Source organism: Achroia grisella, unplaced genomic scaffold (assembly GCF_030625045.1).
Source record: "Achroia grisella isolate CSIRO2021 unplaced genomic scaffold, CSIRO_AGI_Agris_v1 utg2671, whole genome shotgun sequence".
Taxonomy (NCBI): Eukaryota; Metazoa; Arthropoda; class Insecta; order Lepidoptera; family Pyralidae; genus Achroia; species Achroia grisella.
The window spans coordinates 632,924-650,314 of NW_026712758.1; the positions used below are offsets into that span (position 1 = coordinate 632,924).

Genomic DNA, 17,391 nt, shown 5'->3' on the forward strand with positions numbered 1-17,391 from the left:
AGGTCACAGGCATTGTTACTAATTTTTCACAGAAATTAGTAAAATTTTGTATAATGATATAAGAATATGATAAATATTCTCTTTAAGACTGTTTAGTTTAATTCTTATTAATATCAACGACATAAATCTATAAACACAAATTTGAGTTATATAATGATTTTTAATTTTAAGAACGTTTGAACGTATAAGTGTTTTATGATCTCTGATTTGTTACTTTAGTTTCCGCCCCCAGGCACTAGAAATTACCTACAAAAATAGCAGAATAAATAATAAATAAAAGTATTAACGAAAATAAATTAAGACGATATATTGTTACTGTAACTCAAAAAAACTGATACCTACTTATTTTACAAAATGATTCACATTATGTTGCTATTTCTAGCAAATTCTGTTTATAGGCAAACAATTCCATTAACTGATGTAACGATGAACGAATGTTTGGTGGAACGATTTTTCAGCAGAGCTGATGCTAATGAAAGGGCATTTTCACGAGCTTTGGCGCCGGCCGGCATGCAAATGTGGCAGTTAATGACGCGCGAAGCCACACCACACAACTATATTGTATATGATAAACTACGCACACACCTAATATCAATAGTTACCATCAATACAATAAAACATATTAAGGAAATTTCTTCGTATACTTAAGATTTTAACATTGAAAAAAAAAGTAATATAATAATTCTAAAACCAATTACATAACTACTTTGTTGTTTTGGCTACATTATAAAATATACTTAATAATTTACCATCATTCATCTTTTGACGTCTTTTGCTGAAAAAAAAAGTAATTCTTAACATTTAGGTACTTTTAAATTGGATGTTTGTAAAATTCAAATTAATAAAATCCTCAATATTCTATAATAAATGTACAGATGATTTTATAATCATAAAAAACCTCTTTAATTTAGGATAAGGCAAAGCGATAATTATAACGAATGAGTTTTTATTTTAAATGTTGAATCAACCATAATTATCGTAAGTGCCTAGCTAGTATTTAACCGCAAAAATATCCGTGACTCAATTTTTTTATGAGGATGTTCAATTGAGACGCACCGAATACTTCAAATTGTCTCTGAAAGAAAAGCTTTTCAACCTTGAAAAGGGCGGAGAATACGCCATGAAAGAGCCTCACAATACTCTTTTAATTTGTCATTATGCAACAATAAAAACATGGTAAATGAAAGCGACAAAAAACTCGTTCAGAGTCTGACAAAAACCGCGGGCTGGGGCGAAATTCGCAAATCATCCCGCCATAATGACTGCCGCTTGAAAAAAATTTAAATATCAAAAGGCCGGACGGGGCACAGTAATGGTTTAAAATCATTTTTCATTCGAGTCACTCATGAGTCAGAAATATGAAAACGGTAGCCAACGGCCGCGGGCCCATTAACTCGACGACGACTCGCGATTAGAATTTTGGAACGCGTCCATCTTTCATTTCTCGTTGCAATAAAAACAAATACGTTTTATGGTGGAATGAAACGGCATAGTTACTGAATAAAAGTACTTATATTTACAAATAATAAACTTTGTAACCTATGTAATAGATATCATTATAAGTTAAATGTACTATTTACACAAAGCAACGACATTTTATTTTCATATAGACCAGAAAATTATTTGTTTTTCTTTTTCTTCTTTTTATACGATTGTTCTAGCGGCGGCAAACCGCTGTCAAACTCGCTAGCTGTGTGCATTGAACTCTGTTTATTTATTATCTTCGCTCCAAAAGTATTCACCTTCATTTTTGGGAATCTAAAATAACAGTGAATAATTTTAAGCCATAATATTACATTAATCTTATAATATATAAATAATATAAAATAACTCAAATTTACTGTTACTAATAACTTACTTTAGTATCAATAGTAATAAATAATACTTAGACTATTCTAATAGAAACCGTAACATATAGCAGTAAGTAGATAAAGTAAAATAGATACTAACATTTAAAATATAACATTGTATTCAATGAAGCAAATATGGCGCCAATATTCTTTTATTCACAGAAAGTAACAAACTATCAAATAAAATATTTTATAGATCGAGACTACAATATTCCATTGTTTTCCCAAAAAAAAAAGAGATTTGATAGAAAATAGATAAAAGTATATTATAAATAAATGTATATTTTCCAAAAATTTTATAAAATATTTTTGGGTTTTTAGTCAAATTTAATATATCACTATTTAATAAGTTACAAAGAAGTTTTTGTAATAAAAAAACATCTTACCCAGGTCTTTTTCTCTCCTCTTCATCTTTAACCGTCAACTTGTTCAGCGGCTTATCCTTCTTCAGATTTGGATCCGACTTGGCTCTCCTAGCGAGTGCTGCGGGCGTGTCCCTTAGAGCGAACGCTTTTGCAGCGTGTCCGAGGTGTAACTGTTTTGCATCTAACCACTGTCTGATGTCACGAGGATATCCGGAATAGAAACGCACCCAGGATGTATATGCTGCATAAAAATAATTTAATTACAATGGCTAATGGCGAATAAGATATTAGGTCATCGTTAGGTTGTTACCCTCGGAGTTCAGGCTGGAGCAAAGGACTTTACCTCGAGGACCCCGAGGAGGTTAGATAGACAAGTCTTCTGCACCCCCTAGGGGTACAGAAGACTTGTCTATCTAACCCAGAATTTGTCGTGCGACTTCTTACTTTCTATATGTAACATATGAAAATATAGAAAAGCCCAATCGAAAATATCATATGCTTATTAAATAATTTCCATATCCCTTTATACCCACACGAAAAATGTCTTCGTTTTTGATAAGTATGTATTTAGTTAATTACTGTATGTATTTACAAAAAAAAACTATGTATATGTATCAGTTGTCTAGAACCCATAACACAAGCTTTAGCTAGCTTAACTTGGGTCTAGATGGCGCAGTGTGATTTGTCCTGAGATTATTATTATTATTATATTAATACTGTTATACTACGCCAATTCGGCTTTTACATTATCACAGGCCAGACACTGTCGGTTGCAGAATGACACGATTTCTTCTAATTCTGTACGTAAGAGAGTACCTTACGGTTGTATCATTTTTGTTGTAAGTTTTCTGGAAATTGTATGTGTTCCATGATTGAAACTAAAAATGTTCTGTACAATTACCCCTGCTAGCTCTGGCCAGCCACTCCTTATTGGTATGTGCGATGTGCTCCAGCCGAGCCTGTACGGCTATGGCTGAGCGGGCGGCGTTGGCCGCCGCAGGAGCCACTGTGCGCAAAGCCTCCAAAGACTTTGATTCGTCTGATTGACGTAACCTGATAAAGAAAATTGTCTATTGGGATTTAAAATTCTAGGACAAATTCTATAGAGTAAAGGAATCTCTTTTCAATCTCTTGTTTATTCTTAACTTTACGTAACTTAACACTTTCTGTAAAAAGAGTTTTGTCAATGCTTAACTTCTTTAACGTACTTAGATGAGTTATTCCTGGAACCCTTATTTATTATGTACCACATTCAAATCATGCTAAATCTTCTACCCAAGCTTTTTATAACTTGAATTTCTTAGCCAATCCCGATAATCAATTGATATTATTTCATACACACAAATTATTACACATTTTACCCAAATAGAATATTAAACAATGTAATAAAAATTTAAACATACAGTTATTTTAATAAGCACTATCTAAACCACTCACCTGATTCGCTTCTGTTCAAGATGCCTAACAAATTGGGCCTCGCTGGGCAACAGGAACATCACGGCGGCGCCTACTTGGGCCGCTCGACCTGTTCGCCCAACTCTAGAAAAATACACTAATTTAGAAACAAAGTAGAAAAGTATAAAATAGTATAATTTCTTCAATCAATGTTGGATTGGTCAAATTTTTCCTATAAAAACGGGCACTAATTACAAAATAAAATAAAGACTATCTCTCTTCATCTCTTTTAAAAAGAATAACAGCCCAGTTTTAGAAATAGAAATAATCTTTATTCAAATAAACTCATTACAAGCACTTTTGAATAGTCATATTTTGATTCTACCACTCATTCGGAATGCAGATTCATCACAAGAAGAATGAGCAAGAAACTTGTGTGTTGCTCTTTTTAATAGATGTTTTTTTTTTTATATAAATAATTACAGTATAACAAGTAAGAGGCATGCGATAATCAACATAGAAGTCGCTACGCACTCATTATTAATGTAATCAGAAAATATTGTCAGTGCTATAGATTTAAAGTTTTTCTATAAAAACATTATTATCGTTAACGAATTCTTCAATTTTATAGTAAGCTTTTTTGCAAAGGAACTGTTTTATTTGACATTTAAATCTTTTTTCTGGCAGATTTATAACAGACTCTGGTATTTTATTGTAAAATCTTACACAATTGCCATAAAACGAATTACTAACTTTAGCCAAACGACATTTAGATAAAATCAGTTTGTTATTGTTACTGTTGGTTGTTTTCTGTTGGTTATAGTCTACTAAAACTAATACATACATACTGAGCTGGATTGAAATTGGAATTATATAATGTAGATATAAATATATACCTATGAACATAATCGGTAGCTGACGCTGGAGCGCAATATTGTAGAACTAAGTCCACGCGTGGGACATCCAATCCTCGAGCGGCTACATCCTGGTAAAATAAAATCTAATTAAAGTCCTCTATATACTTGAACTATCAACTACTAACTACTACCTGATACTGAACTACTATCTGAACTATCCCCTATATGCAAGTTAAACAAAAATCCTTTTTTAAAAAAAACATTTTATAGGCGTATGTTAGGTACTAGCTGTTTAAGTCAACGGTGTGATATAGATACAATACATTAACAATTTCATAGGACAAGAAAGAATGTTTTATTTAACATTATTAATTAAAAACACGGAAGCAGCACACGGCAATTGCGGCGCAGTAGCGACCCCCCGTTGGCTGCAGATCGAACAAAAGTACAGTCGCAAACACATTAATTTACTTCATCTGTCTTTACATAGTATAAAACAAAGTCGCCGCTGTCTGTTCGCTTATCTCTTTTAATTACGTAACGGATTTTAATGCAGTTTTCAGCATTAAATAGAGTGATTCAAGAGTTTAAGAGAGATTTTTAAGGTTTATTTGGATAATACATGTGTGTTATAGTAAAACAAGCCGAGAAATTCAAAGATTCGTAATGAATCCGTGTGAAGCCGGGACGGCCCGTAGTATTAGACGGCTAGTGGATAAGTCTAAATATGTGTATTTTAATGAGTTATTCTGATTCACACTTATTTCCCTGCTAATGAAATGTTTTCAAAAAAAATTGATTATAGTACAAAAGACACTACAAATATCAAGATGCAATTAAAATTATATATATGTTCGTATGATATTAAAATGATATTTCGATTAACAACTGCGTCAGAAATAATTTCGATAGTAAAGAGAATGGAGAACAAAAAGTCAACTGGTTATGATGATATGCCCTTAAATATAATTAAAGAAAATATAGATATATTAGCGAACCCATTGTCGTATTTCTTTAATATATGTATTGATCAGGGAGTTTTCCCAGAACATTAAAAATTTCAAAAATAATTCCCATACATAAGAAAATGTCAAAAACAAATATTAATAATTATAGACCAATTGCTCTTTCTCCAGTGTTATCTAAAATATTGGAAAAAGCGATTAAGATACAATTGATGTCCTATTTTAATACAAATTCAATTTTAAACGCACGACAGTTTGGATATCAAAAAGGAGTAGGAACACCAGATGCAATTGATGCCATGGTTAATGATGTAACAAGGCAATTAAATAATAAATTAAAAGTTGCTGGAGTATTTTTGGACTTGAGCTCAGCCTTCGATACAATCGAGCACCAGATTCTGATAAGTAAACTTACCCACTACGGTGTTACAGATAAAGCCCTTTCTCTACTAAAATCCTATTTAATAAACAGAAAACAGTTCGTAGAAATTGTCGATATGGATGAAGACGGCACGAGGAAGGTATATAAATCATCATTAGTAACTGTAACAAGAGGTGTGCCTCAAGGTTCAGTACTGGGCCCTATATTTTTTATTATTTTTTTTAAATGATTTAATTAACTTCATGCTGAAATTATTTTCTGACATTGGAATGGTTGTATTTGCGGACGATACAAATGCAGTAATTGCTAGTGCAGATATCAATGATCTGAATATCAAAGTAAATGCAGTAATGGCAGCCTTCAATACCTGGTTTGTAGCAAATAAACTGGTACTAAACACAAATAAAACTAATATTACGTTGTTCAAAACAACTGCTAAAAATAAACAAACTCTCAGCACACACCTAAATGGAATAGCCGTAAAAGTAGTTGAAACAGTAAAGTTCTTGGGAATACATTTAGACTCACTATTTAGCTGGAAAACGGAAACAGGTGCATTAGATAATGCCATAAGCTCTGCATGTTATGCCCTTCGTTGTCTGAGAGAAGAACTTACGGAAGATCAATTACTGACAGTATATTATGCTTTGGTAGAATCTCGGTTACGATATAGCATTAAATTTTGGGGAAATAGCTACAAATACAATACAAACAGAGCATTCCTCGCACAAAAAAGAGCGATTAGAGCCATAGTTTGCATTGCACCCTGGGAATCATGTAAAGACCATTTTAAAAGACTAAAAATTCTTACAGTACCCAGTCTTTATATACAGGTTTTGTTGACAGACTTAATCAAAAACAAACATCTGTATGAATCTGAAGAGAACATGAAACAACGTTTAATAACAAGGAGAATGAATATACAAAAGGTAATAATTCCTACACTAAACGTAGTAACACACTGCCCAAGAAATCAAGCGGTGATACTCTATAATAAGTTACCGAAGGATCTTAAATTATTGAATAGTTTGAGTTGCTTTACAAAAAAATTGAAGTCACTACTAATAGACAAATGCCTGTACTCAGTTGACGATTTTTGATGTTTTTTTTTTGTTATTAATGACATTCTGTAAAATGACAACATGTAAATTTATTAACTTTACCAACCATCGTATCAACATTCAAATACAATGTACATTGTTCATGAATAAATAAATAAAATAATTGCATTTCCTATTCCATCCAAATTAAAGTAAATATGTATATTACGAGATCATTAACTTACAATAATATTAATTTAGATCATCAATATAAAGTTAAAGTAAAGTTATACATTAATAATATTACTATTAAAAATTATATTTAAAGATAAGAAAAATATATAAAAGTATTATTGTCTTTTAATTAGGTATATATCTATTAAAGAGCCTATCATATATCAAGACCTGAAAGAATCTAATAAGAAAAGTACCTATTGAAAAGAGTTTACTTTGTGTGCTTTAACTCTTTTCAATCTTTTGTAAGTTATATAATATGTGAAAACTTTATATCTATATAATTTGAAAAGAAAGCAACGAAGAGATTCCTTCGGGAATTTTGGTTAATTTTATTCTTCTAATATTAAAAAGTTTCACGATTTATGAAAAATATTTATACTCGCGTATTACTTAGAAATACCGCGAGATAAAAACATAATTGAATGTTAAAAATTATTTACTGCACATCTTCACAAAACCACAATATATATGTGAAAGCGTGTAATTGCAACTAAGTATTTAAATTACACTTCCCCAGTGGTAGGTACCAAACGGAATATGGTACGTGACAGCCGATGGCCGGCGGCGCTACAGACGTAATAAATACAGATAATAGTGTTTAATCGACGCGTATTGTCGGCGATGATGTGGGAGCCGACAGAGGCTGCCAATGAATGACCAGCTAATAGTACAAGCCGAACAACAATTAACTATAGCCATATAAAGGTAAGCGGTACCGGGAGCTTCCTTTGTCGATGGATTAAGAATGTAACGATGTCTGTAGGTGGTATCAATCTCATCAGACAGAACAGTTATTGAACATAATTTTGTTCGTTTGGATATAGACGAGTGGATATAAATCTATCTGGTATACTTTCTTTAAGTCTTGAAAGGAATTTATCAAAATATGGTTGAAATTTATATAGAAAAATTAAAATTTATGCACTTTAACATACTTAGGTAGTAGATTTCGTAAATTTATTACCATGTTTGTAATAATTTTAAATTGTAAGTAGATTAGACGTTACAGTTCAAACTACTTGGTTTTATTCGAGAATTAACTCAATAAATTTAAATATACCATACATTATGTATTATCTTGATATAATTGAATAAGTTTAGCTTAAACTTACCGTACAAATAAGAACTCCATTTCTAGCAGTTCGGAACTGCTTGAACACTTCCATTCTTTGCTCATGGGGCATCGATCCATGAAGACTGAACATTTCCAAATCGACTGGCACTAAACCACCTTCTACCGGTTCCTCATAGTCAATTTCAAATTCTGAATCTGACGATGATTTGTCCTAAAAATTAAAAAGGATTAAAATTCTCATCGAATTTTAAATCGCGAAAGCACTTTATCATCTACACATTCTACTAAAATCCGTGGGCGCCTCAAAGATGCATCTGTACGGCCTTCTTGATATAAAAAAGAATATATAAAAAATGAAGTTCAAATTATATTTCTGTATAGATTTTCTTATAGCTAAGTTTTATTACCTTATCATTATCATCATCAAGTTTCCTTTTCTTCGTTTTTGATATTTTAGTTGATTCGTTTTTCTTTACTTTAACTTTTTTTCCACACAGAACTGTTTCTATTAATTCTGAATGATAGTCCACCATTTCTAAAGTTGCCATAAAAACAATCATTTTACCACCCTTTTTATTCAAAATGCAATGTTCCACTATAAGCGAACATAAAGTAACCAACCGTAGTTTCATTGGAACAATAAGGAATGCCTGATTTACTGTTGACGGTAGAATCAATTCGTCTTCCACAATTGCTGTTTTTATAGCTTCTTCAAATGTATTACTAGTATCAGGCGGTATAAACTCTTTTTCGTCAGATTTCGTTGTTTTAGTTTTTACTTCTAATTGTTTTTGAACTTTAAAATATTCATAATCCGAATCACTATCACTATCTTCCTTAATATTTGTTTCTTTATTTTGATGGTTTGATACTTTAGAATTATTACTTTTAATTTCTTTGTCATTTACAAATAAGTCCGGATGGTTTAACCCAGAAAAGCCTTTCAAACCTGAAAAAAACTAGATCTAAGTATATAAAAGAAAATTTTAAGTGTTTATTTATAACGCTAAAAAATAGATTGTATTACTTACCTCTTTTACTTTCTGGGATATTATCTGTAGAAACATTATGAGTCTCATCTACGGAATCATTTTTACTGTTTGTCATATTATTTTCTGTAACATATACTTGTTCTAACTTGCTATCTGCATGTTTTAGTTTAAGTAGCGAATCAGCAACAAGTGCTCTTCCTTCAGACGTATCTACAAATACAGGATCCACCAAAGTAATACCGGCCAAATTTTCAACTGCCTATGAAGTTAATAAATTGTATTATGAATATATTGATATAGTTGCTACGATATTATATGGTAATAATAAAATAATTGTCAAACTTTTACCTTAGTAAGTGTAGCTGATAATAAAATTGTTTGACGCTTAGTTACTAACACTTCCGTTAAATTATGTTTTGTTGTTGAATTATCGATTTCATTGGGTTGTTCTGGTTTTTCAACAATCTGTTCTTCAATATCATCGTTAGGTAAGTCTTTTTTTATATTTTGCCTCATGAGTGCTATAGGATCATATGTAGCAGCTTTTTTGTGATCTTCTATAGCTTTCACTATTGCTGCTACGTCTTTTTCATAGCCCATATCTAGTAACCTATCAGCTTCATCTAGTACTAAACATCTAAAATTAAATAAAAACCAAATGAAAAGAAAGCTCATTTTTAAATATCATGTTCATATCATACAAATTCATGGTTTTTATGGTATAATATGATATTCACAAAAACAATAAATGTTAAGATAATACTTTTCATTTCAATAATAAAATCTCGAATTGTTATGCTCTTTACATAGCAAGTGCAATCATTTTGACAAGAAGTTCAGACACATGAATTATAATTTAATTATAATATAATTCAATTAAATTACCAACGGGTACAAATAGATGGTAAATACATGTTATATATATATTCTTGTATTTTATGTGAATGTTTTGAAAAATTTTTAACTTACCCAGTTTTAGCAAAATTCAGAGATTTGGTGTGTCTCAAGTGATCATTTATTCGACCTGGTGTGCCAACTAATATACTGAGTCCTTTCCTAAGCCTTGCCTTCTCTGCTTTTCTTTTCTGCCCCCCACTTAAAAGTCCAGGCACTACCCAAGTAAATGGCTTTAAAAGAAAATATAATATTATTAGTGTTAAAGTTGTATTTGAATTCCAGTTGGATTTTAAAATATGAAAAATGACAAAACAAAATTCAGGATTCAGGTATTTTCAGATGTTTATTATAGTTTTTAATAATACACTTAAAAAAGAACTAAATAAGTACAAACGTCATGAGAGACTACATCAATAGCTAGCTCATGCATCAGGAACTCTCATAATTAATAATTCATATTGTCTATAATCAAGATAGACCAAAATAAGTTTTTACAATTTTTGTATGTCTGTCGGTCTGTTTGTTCCAGCTAATCTCTGTATTGGCTGGACCGATTTTGACGGGACTTTTTTTGGCAGGTATCTGATGTAATAAGGAGTAACTTAGGTTACTTTTATTTTAGAAAAATAAAGTTAAATTCCACGCGGACGAAGTCGCATGTATAGCTAGTTTCAATAAAAATGTTAACAGCTTGAGGCTCCTCAATTCAAAGACAAAATTTGTAGTCAACACTAAATTATAGGAAATTTATGTATAAAAGTCTTGATATGAATTTTTTTCAGGATTCAAGTTAGTTAATGCAAGGAGGTTGGTAGCCTACAAGCCTTTTGTTGTTAGACACTTTGGGTGCAATATATTAATGGAGATATTCAGTGTATCCAAGCAGTAAATAAAATTTATTGTTCCATACTTTATTCATTTACATCAGATCTTACACAATATTACCATACTAATAGTACTAATTTTAAACAAGATGTAATCCATTATATTTAAAATCATCATCACTTTTTATTTCCAGTAATCTGACTGGAACAGTCACACATTACACTATTTTTTACTTTATTTATTACAAATCAAACCAGAAATATAGTCATGAAAATGTAACAAATAAATTTACTATGACATGTAAAGGACAGGTCATTATTTTATAGATACATTATCTATACATATAAATAAAATTGGAGTGTCTGTTTGTAATATAAATATGGTACATACAACAAAATAACATTTTTTACAATTTTTGTCTGTCTATCTGTCGCTCTGTTTGATCCGGCTAATCTCTGAAATGGCTGGATTGTAAGGAGTTACTTAGGCTACCTTTATTTGAAAAATAAAGTTAAATAACCATGTGGACGAAGTCGCAGGAACAGCTAGTTTAAAAAAAAATTGCAATAGAAAATAACATACCTTGACCAGTTTTAAAAACAGTTCATATGTTTGCACAGCCAGTTCTCTGGTGGGTACAACAACAACCACCCTTATGCCATCATATCTGTTAATTTTTGGCCTAATTGCTTGCAAACCCTCGATAATAGGTAAGGCATATGCTAAGGTTTTACCCGAACCTGTTTGAGATCTGTATAAAAATTATGCATACATGTAATAAACTAATATAATCCTAGTGTAGCAACTACTTTTCTAAATAATTTGAATAAATTAATAACACAGCAAAAGAAATGTCAGCCAAATAAAAATTTATTTAATTCCTGAATAACACCATGTTCTTTTATATATTTTGTGCTGTGTTATTATCTAATGTGATCTGTTTCTGATATTAAATATGACATTTACATTCTTTCAGACAGGTTACAACCATAGACAATCATAAGTTAATCTTAAACATGTAGGAAGTCAAAATCGAAATTACAATTTTACTAGTGTAATATTTTAGTTGGGTATAAAACAAACATACCTGATTAAAATATCTCGCCCTTGCAATATAATAGGTACAGCATTTTGTTGCACAGTCATCAGTTCCGTAAGACTTAAATTTTGCTTTAAATTAGCCACACTGTGAGGATGTATTTCCAGATCTGTGAAAGTTTTGCCAGCAAAGACTTTCTCTGTTAAAGGTTTCACAGCTCTCTGTCCTATGCGTGGAACATCTGGATTATTTTTAAACAGAGATGAGATCCAACCACCACTCCTGGGTTTTTGTTTTAGTTGTAATTCGTCGTTTATTTCTTGGTAGTTTTTTCCCTGATATTTCCCTTTGTTTTCGCTCAGATCACGCAAATTTGTAGACAGATCTGCTTTTGGAAGTGATGGTTTTGGTAACTTGTTTTGTGGCTCACCCCCTAACTTTTTAAATGTTTCACTCAAATTCTGTGGTCTCTTCCTAGCTATAGTTTTACCAGTAAACTTGGGTTTAGATACGAACTTGTAATCTGAAGCATTTTTAGTATCAACACCAATTTTCTTCTTTACCTAATAAAATAAACTATAATGAAAAAAGTACTTACAATATATGTTTTAAAATTAAGAATGAAGATCACTCACTCTTTTTGCAGCCGTAATATTCAATTGTAAATCTTCCATAATTAAAAATCCGTCTATATTTTGTACATTTCTAGGTTAGACGCACATTTATACTTTGTTGTCGTTCGGTTTCTGTTTTGACATTTGTGTGTTGCCAACATGCGTCTGATTTCTGAGCTAAATCTGACAACCGGGCCAACAAATGGATGTAATGTAATTAAGAAAGTCAGAACATTATGGTAGTAAATAATCTTAATATAATAATATGGTAGGTGAATTAAAATAAAACATGTTATTCTATAAATTTATCAAATAAACTAAAAAGTCCTGAAAATAAATTGTTGATTATGTTTTTTGTACAGAACGAAAACATCTTTGTTTATAACAAAGATTTTTTATTGCCACTGACTTTTGCTCTAAACAATATGTACCAATTTCAAAGGGCGATCATGAATTCAAAAATGTCTTAATAAGATTAAATAAATTCATTTTGGCAACACCAAACTTCACATTGTAAAATAATGAATTCAAATCGTACAACCCTTCAATGAAAAAGAGTTTATTAATATACACAACACAAAATCGCTTATAATATACCTCATATATCGCCACGACTATTATTTTACATGGAGTAATCAGACACATTATCAACCATCGAGGTCACAGTCAACGTAGTACTTGACATGCTTTTGTTATTTGGTGTTTCCATCACCAGAGAAATAGTCAGAAATATATTAAATTTGTAAAAACACAATAAAAATGTTTTTTATAGCCAGATACAAAGATGTAAACCTTAAAGTTACCTATAAGCCACTAGGCCACTTCTTATATAAAAATAGAAGATTAAATACTACATTTTAAATATTAGCGAATACTTAGATTATAAGTAGTTATTATTCTAATTATAGCAGTAAAAGTACACTATATTCTTTTGGGATTTCATAACCATTTGGAATTTGTCCATATGAATACTTTAAATGTTAGTGGTAGATTCATGTACACGTGTCGCGTGGATACAGAATTTGAAACTAGCACGTGCCGGCGCGTGCCTTCCAAACATTGCTTTATGATGTCTATGGAGTGGAATAAATATTTGTAATATATATAAAGCCATGTTTGTAAGCACTAAAGCCCTTACTTATTCGTGAATAGATTAATTAAACGACTTATGTATGATTAAATTGATCAAAAGTTTCTTTAGATAATATCGGGTGATAACATCAAATAAATCTCACAAAATTATATATTAACTACCTATTATATTATGTCATCGATAGTATTGTCTTCAAATTGCAATTAGTATTTCGCAACAATAACCAAGTTCAGTGGTTATAAATTAACATAATAGAACTCAAACATATCAGTAGTCTCAATCTCACGTAAATGAAATTCATACATATCTCTCAATTATCTGACGGATAAGTTATATTTGTACCACGAAGAGAGTAATTAATTGTACTCCATTAATATTACATATCTTAAATAGACCATAGATTAGACATATCATACGTATCTGTAATAGACCTACATGAATTTAATAATTTATCAAAACGAGTTGTTTTTTCCCGATCATGCATGCATGCATTTTGGTCGATTATATTATACTTAATATGGATCTAACTAATACATAGCCTGTTCAAACAACAGAACAGAAGTCAACTCTGTTAAAACGTGACGACAAATCAGTGCACTTGAAATTCAAAGAGCATATACTGAACATACACGGGGTCCATGTTGTGGGCCCCTAGGGGAGGTGTGAGGGCGCGACGTGATTACCCGCGTCCGAGCGGGACGACCTGACTCGCGGCCCCGTTGTGAACCGCCCCACACGAGACCAAGTATAATATAAGTTTAAGGCAGCCCGTAAATTATCAGAAAATGTATATCAAAAAAATCCGATAACAGCTGTATCTAGTATCCCTCGGTATCATTTTATTTCTGTAAGTAAACGTAGTACAATATAGATATCTGCTATTGTTGAGGGACTAATAAAATAAAATAATAGATAAACACTCGCTGTATACACGTTGCACTGAAAATGATTAATTTTACGTACCCGAATCTATTACAAATATATTTACTAACGGAAAGAATAAGTAAAGTAGCTTTACAATCCTCTTGAGTAGGATACGAGAGAAATAAATTATTAGTAGAAGAGTAGTATATTTTATCTATAAGTGAAAAACCAAAGGTACTAGATATTTTAGAATACTGGCCCAATATATACTACTATTTTTTTTTCAGCCAGTAATAGTAACTAAGGCAACGTGTAAATAATTTCTTATAACTCCATGTAGAATATGTATAGTTGTAATAAATGTAAACAAGGACGGTGAAGTGATAAGAATATTAAAGAATACAGTTATTATTATTAATTATATTACTTTCCAAATTTATCTTAATTAGTTGAGTTTTGTAATATGGCGTTAAAACCGACTACATGCAAGGAAGCTATTGCCAGATGGGAAAAAGAGAAAGGAGAGAACGCCGCTGATGCCAAAGTAATAGAGTTACAATTTCAGTGGCCACCGATAGAAAAAATGGATGGAGCCTTGTCAACACTTGTTGCTTGCGAGTAAGGAATCATTATTAATTTATAAGCAAATTCCTATTATTGCTTCGTTCTATGCTTTGTAACCAAGCCAATTAAAAAGCAAAGCAATAAAGAACTGTTCAATTCTTCAATTGGTTTTTCTTTATTACATGGTGTCAATTGCCTACCTGTAGACTTTGCTCCAGCTATAGTCCATCTGTTTAAATCGACATTTATTTTCAGTTCCATTCATATATATTCTGTGTATCTATTTGTAAGTATCTACATATTTAGTTTGAAAATGGCTATAAAATAGTCATCACAACTGCACTTAGTCATATCTAAGCTACCAGGGCTTCAAAATGATAGAATGAGAAATAAGGTAGGTTAATTAACTCTTCACACCTGAAAAATAATGATGAATAACCACGACAGACCGACGGATTTGAGATTTGAGAGCAGGCCGTGTTCAAGAAGACTATGTACGTACAAACATACGAGTACATTACTAATAATGAGACTACTAGCATTAAACGAACTCTCATTCCGTCTTGAGTGTATCACTTAATTTGCAATTTTCTCTATTTTTCCTAAATAACACGTAGAGTACCAATATAACAACTCTCACCAGTATTAGGTAAATACCTATACGAATAAAAATAAAGAATAACTTTCCAGAAAACTAAGTTTGTCTACAAACATGATTGATAAAATAGCTGGTATCGCCGGCATGAGAAGCCTGAAGATCTTATCTTTAGGGAGGAACTATATCAAATCTTTGGCTGGAATAGTGAGTTTTGTAACTAAGTTACAATTATTGCACTCGTAATTACTAGCCAATAAGAAGTTAGATTATTTCTTACATTAAAACACTTATTTATAAATTAATTAGGAATAGTATAAATTTGATTTTTTAATTAATGTCTATAGTGGTAACTCGATATTTAATAAGTAAGCTAAAGCTATGTAAATTACAACTATAGCATTTTAAGTATGCAAAAAATGACAAGATGATGATAAGTGATAACCGGTGCCTATATACAGGAATAGCACCACGGATATCACGTGATCATGTACTACGTATGCGTTGCCGATCTCGTGGACTAAGACGTTATGCTTCGTGAATTATCTTGACTCTTCAACCGAAACACATTCATTATTCGAACATTAAATTTTATTACCAATCATTATTTGAACATTCAATTTTATTACCAGGAAACTGTCGCTGAAACACTTGAAGAACTATGGATTAGCTATAATCCAATCGACAAACTGAAAGGCATTGGAGCCCTGAAAAGCCTACGAGTGCTCTACATGTCTAACAATATGATAAAAGAGTGGGCCGAATTTAATAGATTACAGGTATTTCAGTAATTTTTTTAGTAAGACAGTATTTCAGTAATTTTTTTAAGCTACATTTATGGATATTGTGATGTTTATAAATATTCATTTATCTATCCTTTCCCTGGTTCCATGCTCTATTGGCCAAAAAAGTATATTACCTTTAATTACAATAAATTATTGGTTTATTTAGGTATTGGGTTTATTATATAGCTACCTAAATATATAAATAAAATAAGACTAACTTGTGCTTGATATATCTATAAAATTACAGGAATGTCCAGCACTGAAAGATCTTGTGTTCATTGGCAACCCTATTTGTGACAATCAGCCTGATGTAGAGACCTGGCGTACCCAAGCTTCTAATCGTTTGCAACAGATAACTAAATTAGACGGTATACCCATTGTTCGAGATACTGATTAATAGGCATAGATATTCATTATTAATAAATTAATTAAGACAAGAAATACCATATTAAAGCTTATTACATTAAAAACAAAATTGCTATTTTTCCGACATTTGAATGATCATAATTTTGTATCATTATCAAGACTCCTATTCGTAATAAGTCAATTACACAACTATTTCGGTCGAAACATCGTTCCCCGATTTTTTTATTCTGAATTAGAGTTATGATTGCGTGACACTTTCTGTAACAATAGCTGATAGAGGCCCACTTGTTTATGCTAGGAATTGAAATGACGATAATATTCAACTTAATAGTCACGTCGCATCGCCTCGCTCTCTTGACATTTATGACAGATTATAACTCTGGCAATACTAATAACCGTTGCACACGCCATCTATCTATTAGGTGACGCAACTAATACATAAGCCTTAAGATTGAATTCCATTAATCGAATAATGATTGGGATAGCAGATTGAAGATTACCACGTAATTCAAGTAACATTATAAAGGGGTAAATTGACTTGTTAAATGATAGAAAACAATAACATGAATAAATTAATTATAAAAAAAATGT

At 31.3% G+C, this 17,391-nt stretch overlaps 3 protein-coding genes across 3 annotated transcripts in view; 2 read left to right on the forward strand and 1 right to left on the reverse strand.

The window, feature by feature from the left end:
- LOC131842961 (uncharacterized) overlaps positions 1 to 17,391 on the forward strand; it is a 68,943-nt gene that overhangs the window by 3,673 nt on the left and 47,879 nt on the right. The gene's annotated exons all lie outside the window — the stretch shown is intronic.
- On the reverse strand, positions 1,516 to 12,654 carry LOC131842967 (probable ATP-dependent RNA helicase CG8611). Its single transcript, XM_059191546.1, has 13 exons — positions 12,555 to 12,654; positions 11,968 to 12,482; positions 11,463 to 11,631; positions 10,128 to 10,285; positions 9,507 to 9,795; positions 9,198 to 9,417; positions 8,574 to 9,115; positions 8,204 to 8,377; positions 4,507 to 4,595; positions 3,653 to 3,754; positions 3,117 to 3,268; positions 2,237 to 2,456; positions 1,516 to 1,758 (listed from the first exon to the last, which is right to left on the reverse strand). The coding sequence occupies exons 1-13, from the start codon at positions 12,591 to 12,593 to the stop codon at positions 1,620 to 1,622; spliced, it is 2,808 nt and encodes a 935-aa protein (XP_059047529.1). The 5' UTR covers positions 12,594 to 12,654; the 3' UTR covers positions 1,516 to 1,619.
- On the forward strand, positions 14,797 to 16,883 carry LOC131842965 (dynein axonemal light chain 1). The gene is made up of 4 exons (XM_059191544.1): positions 14,797 to 15,108; positions 15,745 to 15,856; positions 16,282 to 16,428; positions 16,682 to 16,883. The coding sequence occupies exons 1-4, from the start codon at positions 14,954 to 14,956 to the stop codon at positions 16,829 to 16,831; spliced, it is 564 nt and encodes a 187-aa protein (XP_059047527.1). The 5' UTR covers positions 14,797 to 14,953; the 3' UTR covers positions 16,832 to 16,883.

Bases quoted from the DNA above. Each gene is read 5' to 3' on its own strand.
- LOC131842967 (XM_059191546.1), bottom strand. From the start codon at position 12,593: ATGGAAGATTTACAATTGAATATTACGGCTGCAAAAAGA. The intron at 8,378-8,573 runs GTAATAAAACTT...TTTAATTTTTAG, and splicing joins TTGATGATGATAATGATAAG to GACAAATCATCGTCAGATTC. The intron at 2,457-3,116 runs GTAATTGTACAG...ATTTTTATGCAG, and splicing joins GCTGGCCAGAGCTAGCAGGG to CATATACATCCTGGGTGCGT.
- LOC131842965 (XM_059191544.1), top strand. From the start codon at position 14,954: ATGGCGTTAAAACCGACTACATGCAAGGAAGCTATTGCCAGATGGGAA. The intron at 15,109-15,744 runs GTAAGGAATCAT...ATAACTTTCCAG, and splicing joins TCAACACTTGTTGCTTGCGA to AAAACTAAGTTTGTCTACAA. The intron at 15,857-16,281 runs GTGAGTTTTGTA...TTTTATTACCAG, and splicing joins TCAAATCTTTGGCTGGAATA to GAAACTGTCGCTGAAACACT.